Below are 12,048 nucleotides of genomic sequence, written 5' to 3' on the forward strand. Positions count from 1 at the left end.
GCCCTCAAGAGCCTGCCCAGCCTGGGCGTAAGTGAAGGAAATGCAGTCTGCTAGCCAATTTGATAATGTGCGTTTCCCCACAGCCACTCCCCTCCTGTTGGGATCAAAAGAAACAAACATTTGGGCGGACTGTCTGTTGGGCTGTGTCCGCTCCAGATAGAAGGCCAATGCTCTTTTGCAGTCCAATGTGTGCAGCTGACGTTCAGCAGGGCAGGAATGCGGACGGGGAAAGAATGTTGGCAAGACAATTGACTGGTTCAGATGGAACTCCGACACCACCTTCGGCAAGAACTTAGGGTGAGTGCGGAGGACTACTCTATTATGATGAAATTTGGTGTAAGGAGCATGGGCTACCAGGGCCTGAAGCTCACTGACTCTACGAGCTGAAGTTACTGCCACCAAGAAAATGACCTTCCAGGTCAAGTACTTCAGATGGCATGAATTCAGTGGATCAAAAGGAGGTTTCATCAGCTGGGTGAGAACGACATTGAGATCCCATGACGCTGTAGGAGGTTTGATGGGGGGCTTTGAGAAAAGCAAACCTCTCATAAAGCGAACAACTAAAGGCTGTCCCGAGATCGGCTTACCTTCCACACGGTAATGGTATGCACTGATTGTGCTAAGGTGAACCCTTACAGAGTTGGTCTTGAGACCAGACTCAGACAAGTGCAGAAGGTAGTCAAGCAGGGTCTGTGTAGGACAAGAGCGAGGATCTAAGGCCTTGCTGTCACACCAGACGGCAAACCTCCTCCATAAAAAGAAGTAACTTCTCTTAGTGGAGTCTTTCCTGGAAGCAAGCAAGATGCGGGAGACACCCTCCGACAGACCCAAAGAGGCAAAGTCTACGCTCTCAACATCCAGGCCGTGACAGCCAGAGACTGGAGGTTGGGATGCAGAAGCGCCCCTTCGTTCTGGGTGATGAGGGTCGGAAAACACTCCAATCTCCACGGTTCTTCGGAGGACAACTCCAGAAGAAGAGGGAACCAGATCTGACGCGGCCAAAAAGGAGCAATCAGAATCATGGTGCCTCGGTCTTGCTTGAGTTTCAACAAAGTCTTCCCCACCAGAGGTATGGGAGGATAAGCATACAGCAGGCCTTCCCCCCAATCCAGGAGGAAGGCATCCGATGCCAGTCGGCCGTGGGCCTGAAGTCTGGAACAGAACTGAGGGACCTTGTGGTTGGCTCGAGATGCGAAGAGATCTACCAAGGGGATGCCCCACACTTGGAAGATCCGGCGCACTACTCTGGAGTTGAGCAACCACTCATGAGGTTGCATAATCCTGCTCAACCTGTCGGCCAGACTGTTGTTTACGCCTGCCAGATATGTGGCTTGGAGAAACATGCCGTAACGGCGAGCCCACAGCCACATGCTGATGGCTTCCTGACACAGGGGGCGAGATCCGGTGCCCCCCTGCTTGTTGATGTAATACATGGCAACCTGGTTGTCTGTCTGAATTTGGATAATTTGGTGGGACAGCCGATCTCTGAAAGCCTTCAGAGCGTTCCAGACCGCTCGTAACTCCAGGAGATTGATCTGTAGACCTTGTTCCTGGAGGGACCAGCTTCCCTGGGTGTGAAGCCCATCGACATGAGCTCCCCACCCCAGGAGAGACGCATCCGTAGTCAGCACTTTTTGCGGCTGAGGAATTTGGAAAGGGCGTCCCAGAGTCAAATTGGACCAAATCGTCCACCAGTGAAAGGATTCGAGAAAACTCATGGACAGGTGGATCACGTCCTCTAGATCCCCAGCAGCCTGAAACCACTGGGAAGCTAGGGTCCATTGAGCAGATCGCATGCGAAGACAGGCCATGGGAGTCACATGAACTGTGGAGGCCATGTGGCCGAGCAATCTCAACATCTGCCGAGCTGTGATCTGCTGGGACGCTCGCACCCGGAAGACGAGGGACAACAGATTGTTTGCTCTTGTCTCCGGAAGATAGGCACGAGCCGTCCGAGAATCCAGCAGAGCTCCTATGAATTCGAGTCTCTGTACTGGGAGAAGGTGGGACTTTGGATAATTTATCACAAACCCCAGTAGCTCCAGGAGTCGAATAGTCATCTGCATGGACTGTAGAGCTCCTGCCTCGGATGCGTTCTTCACCAGCCAATCGTCGAGATAAGGGAACACGTGCACTCCAAGTCTGCGGAGCGCTGCTGCTACCACAGCCAGGCACTTCGTGAACACCCTGGGCGCAGAGGCGAGCCCAAAGGGTAGCACACAGTACTGGAAGTGCCGTGTTCCCAGACAGAATCGGAGATACTGTCTGTGGGCTGGCAGTATCGGAATATGCGTGTAAGCATCCTTTAAGTCCAGAGAGCATAGCCAATCTTTTTCCTGAATCATGGGAAGAAGGGTGCCCAGGGAAAGCATCCTGAACTTTTCCTTGACCAGATATTTGTTCAGGGCCCTTAGGTCTAGGATGGGACGCATCCCCCCTGTTTTCTTTTCCACAAGGAAGTACCTGGAATAGAATCCCAGCCTCTCTTGCCCCGGTGGCACGGGCTCGACCGCATTGGCGCTGAGAAGGGCGGAGAGTTCCTCTGCAAGTACCTGCTTGTGCTGGAAGCTGAAAGACTGAGCTCCCGGTGGGCAATTTGGAGGCATGGAGGCCAAATTGAGGGTGTATCCTTGCCGGACTATTTGAAGAACCCAACAGTCGGAGGTTATAAGAGGCCACCTTTGGTGGAAAACTTTCAACCTCCCCCAGACCGGCAGATCGTCCGGCAGGGACACTTTGATATCGGCTATGCTCTGCTGGAGCCAGTCAAAAGCTCGCCCCCTGCTTTTGCTGGGGAGCTGTGGGGCCTTGCTGAGGCGCACGCTGCTGACGAGAGCGAGCGCGCTCTGGTTTAGCCTGGGCCGCAGGCTGTCGAGAGGAAGGATTGTACCTACGCTTACCTCCTTCCCCCATAAAAACGTCTACCTGATGAGGTAGATGCTGAAGGCTGCCGGCGGGAGAATTTGTCGAAAGCATTATCCCGCTGGTGGAGCTGTTCTACCACCTGTTCTCGTTTTTCCCCCAAAATGTTATCCGCTCGGCAAGGGGAGTCCGCAATCCGCTGCTGGATCCTATTCTCCAGGTCGGAGGCACGCAGCCATGAGAGTCTGCACATCACCACACCTTGAGCAGCGGCCCTGGACGCAACATCAAAGGTATCAAATACCCCTCTGGCCAGGAATTTCCTACATGCCTTCAGCTGCCTGACCACTTCCTGAAACGGCTTGGCTTGCTCCGAAGGGAGCTGGTCCACCAAGTCTGCCAGCATCCGCAAATTATTCCGCATATGTATGCTCGTGTAGAGCTGGTATGATTGAATCTTGGCCACGAGCATGGAAGAATGATAGGCCTTCCTCCCAAAGGAGTCTAAGGTTCTGGAGTCTTTGCCCGGGGGCGCCGAAGCATGTTCCCTAGAACTCTTAGCCTTCTTCAGGGCCAGATCCACCACACCAGAGTCGTGAGGAAACTGAGTGCGCATCAGCTCTGGGTCCCCATGGATCCGATACTGGGATTCTATCTTCCTGGGAATGTGGGGATTAGTTAGTGGCTTGGTCCAGTTCGCCAGCAATGTCTTTTTCAGGACATGATGCATGGGTACTGTGGATGCTTCCTTAGGTGGAGAAGGATAGTCCAAGAGCTCAAACATCTCAGCCCTTGGCTCATCCTCCACGACCACCGGGAAGGGGATGGCCGTAGACATCTCCCGGACAAAGGCCGAGAAAGACAGACTCTCGGGAGGAGAAAGCTGCCTTTCAGGGGAGGGAGTGTCTTCCCGGGTTCGGGCGGGAAGACAGTTGCGCATGCGCGGTGCGCATGGGCACGCGAGGGCAAGCAAACTTCTTTGCTAGTGAAGATTCCGATTGGAGGGGGATGCCGTGGATGTCACCCATCAGTGAGAACAAGCAGCCTGCTTGTCCTCGGAGAATTTAAAGAACAGCTAACCAGAAACCAAAGAGTGAAAGTGGTGTTCTCAAGCAAGGTTTGTTCCTGGCATGTGACAAAGCTGGAGGGGTTTGGAGAAGCAAACACGGTTACAAGAGATGTGCCGTTTTGAAGCAAGCACAGCATCCATGCTGAGGTTAGTTACACCGCAGGAGTGCACTAGCTAACCAGAAACTTATGAAAAGCACTAGCTCCAGACATTGCTGTAAAAATAGCATGAAATGAAACACTGTAATCCTCTAGAACTAACTAGCATCAAAGCACATCATGAAATGTTTGAAATGTATCAGTTACACTTAAGCATTCGCCAAAATTGCAAACACCACTTAAGCGGTTACCCTAAAACTGGACCAGCCTTGGGAGGAATGAAATGCAATACAATTACTTTCCTGCTCCATAACATTCTTCCCATCTCTCAGAGACAAAAGTGATGCCTTTCTCTTACCTGCTGTGGACGGAGTGGGAGATGATGGAGAGGTCAGAGGAGAGCTTGCCCCAGAGCCTGCCAACCACAAAACAATACAAAGATTTGCCAAATTAAATTGAGCTCATACTGTGGTTTACATTTAAGAATAATTAATTTAAAACCATAGGTGGTACCAAAAATCATGCCAGCTGGTAAAATGGAAATATTTTATCCAACACTATGTGTTGCTGTCTCGAATAAGCACAGGCAATAACAACGTGGGGGCTAGTTTTATAAGAGGACACCTATGTTGAAAGGCCAAGTAAATTGCTATTTTATCCCTATCAACTAAAGACTCCCAGATCCAGTCCAGTAACATGCAAATGCGATATACACATTTACACTTGCTCCAAAATTGGTGTAGACATTTAAGTGCGTATGCTACATACGTACCCATGTATTTTATAAATTATACACATACACTGCAATGCTGCCTCCACTGAACCCCAAATGCCTACAAGCAGCACGCATATAAAGTAGATGGGACATTGTCAGTGTGTGTACATGACAGCAGAATTTTATAAAAGGCTATTTCCACAAGTAAAACCAGATATACGGACAGAAACATTTTTCTAAGCTTTGATTTACAAACTACTATCATACACGAATCTTCAGCAATCCTTTGTTATATAACAACTCACTGAACAGAAATTTGCCATAACAAAATTTACATTTTGGAATCCAAATTCAATATACGGACGATAGAGGCTTGCTATTAACAGAATTTTGTCCTGTAATGTTTTCAGTTCAAGTTTAATTATTAATTTTCATTGAATACATTCTTAAATAGAAAAGCTAAAGACAATAACAATGAAAAATGCTCTGAAGAAGCAAAAAAAGTGATCAAAAAAACCTGAAAGTATTAATTGACACACAGTCCAAACTTGAAGGAGTTCACATTACTGTACAACAGGTACTACAGAGAAAAGCCATCTCCAGCGTTTCAATGCAAGTCAAGAACATAATAGCCATACTGGGTCAGACCAATGGCCCAAGTAGCCCAGTATCCTGCTTCCAACAGTGGCCAATCCAGTTCACAAGTACTCGACAGAAACCCAATTAGTAGCACCATTCCATGCTACCAATCCCAGGGCAAGCAGTGGCTTCCCCCACGTCCATCCCAATAACAGACTATGGACTTTTCCTCCAGGAATTTGTCCAAACCTTTTTTAAACCCAGATACACTAACTGCTGTTACCACATCCTCCGGCAAAGAGTTCCAGAGCTTAACTATTCTTTGAGTGAAAAAATAGCATTAACGGATGAAACACTTACAGAGCATATCTATATTTATCCTGTGTAAAAGTTACCAGTAAGATATGACCCTGCATTTTTAGGGCGTTCATTAGGAAAAACAGAATTTCACCTCCAGATATGGAACAGGTTAAAATTAAGACCAGATCAGCCTGATTTCCTAGACATGGAGCCTTGGGGGATTAAGTTGAAATGGGCAGCACTCACCTGAATTATTTGAGTTGTTGTATTTTGTTGACTGTTCCTCACCGTTCTCTAATGCAGACCGCTTTGATTTCTGAAAAACAAAAGATGAGGATGAATACATCAAATAATAAATCAGAACAGTCTGCAGTGAAGAACATCCAAAACTAGCACACAGTTATCGCTACATGCACCAGCAAATGCCCAATTTCCAGTCCACAGATACCAACCTGATACTGAATGTAAAGTGCCTACATAATCTGTGTTGGAAAATCAGCTTCTTATGCAACTAAAAACATGAGCACTGTGGAACAATAGTGCACTGTACACGTTAGCAGCATGTCTACATGCGAACATTTATGTAACTCAAAATGTACCTATGTAAATGACAAACATGCCTCTGCGATGTCTCTCCCCTTTCCATGGAATGCCTCATTAATGGAACCAAAAGCAGGAGGAAAGTCTCTTACGTGGATTCAGCTCGTCTACCCACATAGCCCCTTATGTTACACACATAAATCAGCGTAGATCTGCAAATTTTCTCCTCAAAGACTAACCTTCCGTGCCAAAATCTTTCTCTTCTTTTTCTCTTCCTCAGAGCTGTGGTGTGACTGGGCTCTCGTCAATCTTCTGTGCTGGTAAATCTTTTAAACACATGAAGTAAAAGACAACACAGGTGACTGGTTAGTGGATATGGTGCTGTAAATATGTCTGGCTTATTGAAAGTGTGAGTGGGAACTACAAATTACCAATTTCTGTTCCTCAATCAGTCTCTTCTCTATGGATTCCTTCACAGTTTTCAACGCCTCCTTTAACTTGGTGGGTATCTAATAAAAATATTGAGAGATCAAAAAAACTAGAATAAGTATAACTCTGTCAGCAAAAACACACTTCAGTTTAGTAGTTCCTCAACAATTTACTGTGAATAATAGCCTTTGATCGAGGCATAACAAAAGGAAACATATTTTAAGTTGGTCAAACATGGTGAGTATCTCAGAAGAAAATGTGAAGGGCACCAGACTGAGAATGTCAACCTCCTGCTGACATGCACAATTATCAAAACCTTTTGGGGAGGTTTGTTTGAAGAGAGAAATGGAAAAGATTTTGACAAAACAAGACTTCTCTCTTCCTCAATAGGGAGAGGCAAATTGTTTGGCTCTTATGCCTCTGGAAGAGAATAGGCCACAACAGATTTATGGTTTATCAATCAACACTGAGTTGGAATGTGGAAAGTCAAGTTAAGACACAAAGAGGTGTATTCTCAAAGCACTTAGACATACAAAGTTACACTGTAACCTGTGGAACTTTGTAAGTCTAAGTGTTTTGAAAATGAGCCCCATTGCCTTGATTTCAGTTCCTGGTTTTGACACATTGAAATCTCAAAAGAACACTCTAGACAGCGATACTTTGATAAAAAGAAAATACCAGATGCTGCCCTTCCTATAAATCCAGAAACAAGGTAGAGCTACTAGAATCTTCTGACACATAAGCTTTCAAATGCTGGCAAGGAACCTTACACCACTGGCTCCTTAAACACTGTAAGTCAGGACTCTAAATGGGGTCACAAAAACAGGGCTACTGTTCTTCCCTCTGGATCTCCAAAGGAACCTATGCCTAGCAATGGAAGTCAACTAGGCCTGGATTTAGGCATAAGCAATAAAGACAACTGCCTAGGGTGCCAAATATTGAAGGCACCAAATACTTGGAATAGACAGAAGGCCAATTCTACTTGTGTTAGGATTGTGCTCTATGATCTATTGGGGGGGGTGGGGGTGGGGGGAGAGGTCCCCTGTCCATCACTCTCTGGTCCTGCCTATAGGCACCAATATCTTAAATTCAGCCTTGCAGTCAACATGGGGCCTTTCAATCAGTGAATGTTACCAGACCCTATCCCCTCATCCTGTGTGGGCTTCCTACTCGACTGGACACCCATGCAGAGTAATGGGATTTGAAAGTCACACTGACACACAGGATCTTGTTTCCACATCTACTACTGCTGCCGCCTTCATACTTTGGATAAGTAAAGGGAAAGGAAGTGACCTGTATAAAAATGTGAATCACGACATACCAGAAACCAGAGTTTGGACAGAGCTCACAAGTACCACATACCTTGATACTTTAATAATCTAGGCACAGAAATTTACACCAGTTCAAGAGCAGGTTTAAGTGTCCATGCATGCCATGTAAGTGTGATTTCTACTGCTTATGCTAGTATTTATCATAGATGCCTATGTGTCTTTATAAAATAGTGCCTAAGTAGGCACTTATTTGCCCTCTTAAATCAGCTACCCTATTATAAAATGACCCTCTAAGTCAGTGGTTCCCAAACCTGGTCCTGGAGGCACCCCAGCCAGTCAGGTTTTCAGGACATCCAAAATGAATACGCATGAGAGAGATTTGCATGCAGTGGACATCCTGAAAACCTGACTGGCTGGGATGCCTCCAGGACCAGGTTTGGGAACCACTGCTCTAAGTGGTTTTATAATTTTTTTAAAAATAGTTTTCTGGCTTGGAAGTTTCCATCTGCTTCTTTGGCATTTCCGCCAAAAATGTAGAAAGTCTTCATTTACAACTACCTCAAACGTTTTTGTTCAACTTTCTGCCCGTTCCCATCTAGCCCAGTCATGGTACCTGACTATACACCACAAACCTTGGCTCCCTGTGGAACCCAGTGCATATGCACTTTAAATCTGATCAGAACTGTCAATGTTGTCCACCTGCTGGAAAGACTTCTCCCTCTGCAGCATCTCACCCCTTCCAGCACAAGCACTGAACTCAGATCTAGCCACTGATCTGTCCTTGTTCCATATAATTTTATTCTGCTTTGCTTTATGATCTTTTCTCTCTTGCAGTGTAAAGTGATGATGCTTTATAAATAATAAACTTCATATGACAATGTGTGCTTATTGTACTTTACCTTAAAGTGAGGTTTCTCAGAGTTTGTTAAAATGACGTCACTGAACAGCCTGTGTAAGAAATGGCACATTTTAGTTCAAAGATGCAACTATTCTCAGAATTAAAAAAAGAATTCTGCCTTTCCTATTCTTGGGAGCATGACAGACTTTGTATTGTCCATGGAAAGTGGTGATATTTCAGCCTCAGAAGGGCGTTCTCTTCCACAAAGCACTAGGAAGTTTTGGATTCTGGCTTTCAAAAATAAGAAAAACAGTTCCATACTTGAACACACAGACTATTTGATTTCCACATTTGAAAATGTGACAGCCTCTGATTCCACTCATATTTCTACAATCCAGTTCAATCAATGAGCAACACTGTATGGCCTTGGCAAAAGGTAAACACGATCCTTACAAGCCGGCAACTAAATTCTCCAAGGATTTGAGTTTATTGGTTCTGTCTTTTGCATTTCAATAAGAACGCCAAGGGTCAGCTGATGGCCTGGTGGCAAGTCTGCCTGCTGTCCTACAGCAGACCTGGATTTAATTCCCTGGTTTGGCTTCTCATATGATGACTTTCTCTACATGCATGGGATTTGTCTTCTGACTCTTACATCTTCTATTAATCATTTCCACATTGTAAAACACTTTCAGAACAGTTACGAAGCAGAAAAATGAAGAGACTTACGGCATCTGTAAGAGCTCAGAGACAGTTGGCATTCCCATTTTACTGGCCTCGCTAGACAAGATGGATTCCAACACAGACACTGAAAGGAAACCAGTCCAGATTTTACAATGAGAATGTCTGTATACTACCAAAACATCTAGGCCAAATGCCAGATTTCTCCTGCATCAGTAAGGAGCATACTGTGTCCTATCTGAATGGATCCAGGAAAGCTAAAAGAGGAAAAACAGTACAGTGGCCAAAGCAAGCAGCATCACCCCAACTCACCCCCTCATACCCTAGATCCTGAAACCTCCACTCAACAGCCCTCAAACTCCCTGGGATAAAAATACATGACATGACATAAAAGATCATTTGCCCTGCTATGAGGTTTCAGCATACACTCTGTTGAGCTGACAGCACCGTTTAAACCTAGCCTGGCTAACCACTGGCTCTGTTGAAATGCTCCAGTTTTGTAGAATGAAGCCCCTAATATGGACCAGAGGAGAAGCATCTTAACACTGCTCTAGAAGAGGCGCATTAAAACATACCATCTCCAGATTAATGGCAAAGGCATTATTTAGCAGTTACAAATGTATTTTATTTTGAATTTACCTTACCAACAGGCAAGCACAAATGCTTACAAAAACAGAAATCTAATTCTCTGGCTCTGTGGCAGTAATTCATTCAATTAGCCCTTCTCATGCCTCAAATGGTACATAAAGCTTCCATAAGAGAAGGGACACTGCTGCTAAGCTGTTTTCTCAACTCAGGCTATAAGCCTTCAGATCTTTCTCTATCACAGCATTTCTCTTAGAAATGGCCTCTAACACTTCTTATGTCTATCACGGAACATGGGTCTCTTACCATGAGGAAGGACACGGGACGCTAACAAAATGCCTCTATGTAACAGACATTCTTTATTTTATTTATTTATTTGCATTTTGCTCACACCTTTTTCAGTAGTAGCTCAAGGTGAGTTACATTCAGATACACTGGATATTTCTCTGTCCCAGGAGGGTTCACAATCTAAGTTTGTACCTGAGGCAATGGAGGGTTAAGTGACTTGCCCAAGATCACAAGGAGCAGCAGTGGGATTTGAACCAGCCACCTCTGGATTGCAAGACTGGTGCTCTAACCACTAGGCCACTCTTCCACTCCACTTTATATATGGAGGCCAAATTCTGAACTTTCCCTGACCTGTGCAGAGCTACACGGGGCAAGAAGTAGTATGCAACAAGAGGTTTTCTCTCTTGGTGGCCATGATTTATGGTGTTAAAATAACCAGAGGGAAATTTTAACTGTTAACATGTGTTCTTTGATCCTGAGCAACCTTTTCTTTTTTGGAAGCCAAATAGCTAGAGTTCTCGGGATTTTCCTAGAAATCAAGTCAATTCGTGGAAACAAATACATTAAATTCATTTGGTTCACAATATGCGAGACAGGGAGGAGGGGGGAGAAGGCTAAGCAGTTTATTAGATTGTGTCTGCTTATTCACTCCCTCCTGCTGCTATTTCTTCCAGCTACACAGCTTTTGACTTTTCCCTGGCTCGCCTTCTATATGAAGCCGTGCATTCCAAAACCTAAGTACATTGTTTTCAAACATTAATTCATACCGGAAATAACTCCTTTTATAGATGGCCACAAGATATGTGAAATATGCACTACAATTCATAAGGTATATAATATTGAGAAAAAAATTATGTTGGATAAAATTCTTAAAAATACAAACTTGCATTTATCCAAAAACAGGAGCCTCCGGAGTCCAGCCTGCTCTCCTAATGCCGGCACTTGTAAGAGTACAGAGCCCGCTGGGTGGGCATGAGCCCAAACTGGGTGGGCCCAGGCCCACCTGTGGCTATGCCCCTGTCCCACACTCTCGGGGGTAGTCTGGTCCTGAGCACCCTGATCCAGGGTAGGCTGGTCCTGGGCAGGCTGTTTAGCAGCTGGAGGGTGCCCTGTATGTGTAAAAGGTTTGCAGTTGAGATCAACATGAGTTGCATAGTGGTGCAGCTGGCTCTCGGGAGGCAGAGACAGGGACAACTGGGGGCAATTGTTGTTACTGGGCAGAAATGTCCGAGATATAGCACCAACGAAATGACATAGGGAACTGCGGAGGCAATGATATCAGAGCTGTTTGTCTCTTGAGAGTGTGGTCTGGCTATGGGCATGCAGGATGGTTTCTGGCCCTGCTGGAGGGCCCTGAGTGAGCAGGCACTGACTGGGAGGTAGTATGGCACTGTGCTGTTGCGCAGAAGGGGCCACTGTTACCGTTTTTGTCATTTTCATTCTGGTCCCAGGAAGTAATTTTGCTATCTGTTATCAGCAATAAATGTTCAGCTTGTAACACTGCCCGTGTCACGCCCACAAAGCACCCCCTCTGGGAACGTCTTCTTTTCAGTGGCTAGTGGACTTGGCGGGTTTTTCTCGTTGCTGTTGCACATTTGATTACACGCTTTAAACACATTTCTCGCAGAAAAACCTTTATCTGACTGTTATGCCATTTTTTTTCGACATTTTTCTGTTTCAAAAATAAGACTGTGTCACAAAAAAACCATCAAGTGTGAAAAACCAAGCAAGCAGGCAAACTGTCTCAAAACTGCCAGCAACAGATATTCACAGCAATTTGTACACATTCAAGGCTT

At 45.5% G+C, this 12,048-nt stretch overlaps 1 protein-coding gene across 1 annotated transcript in view; it reads right to left on the reverse strand.

Moving 5' to 3' along the window:
• Positions 1-12,048, reverse strand: part of PXK (PX domain containing serine/threonine kinase like) — a 94,116-nt gene that overhangs the window by 16,800 nt on the left and 65,268 nt on the right. The window contains 6 exon segments of the mRNA XM_030205361.1: positions 4,388-4,444; positions 5,870-5,939; positions 6,403-6,489; positions 6,595-6,672; positions 8,763-8,811; positions 9,428-9,506. Of these exon segments, the coding sequence (XP_030061221.1) occupies positions 4,388-4,444; positions 5,870-5,939; positions 6,403-6,489; positions 6,595-6,672; positions 8,763-8,811; positions 9,428-9,506 (420 nt within the window).

This window comes from Microcaecilia unicolor, chromosome 6, assembly GCF_901765095.1.
Source record: "Microcaecilia unicolor chromosome 6, aMicUni1.1, whole genome shotgun sequence".
Lineage (NCBI taxonomy): Eukaryota > Metazoa > Chordata > Amphibia > Gymnophiona > Siphonopidae > Microcaecilia > Microcaecilia unicolor.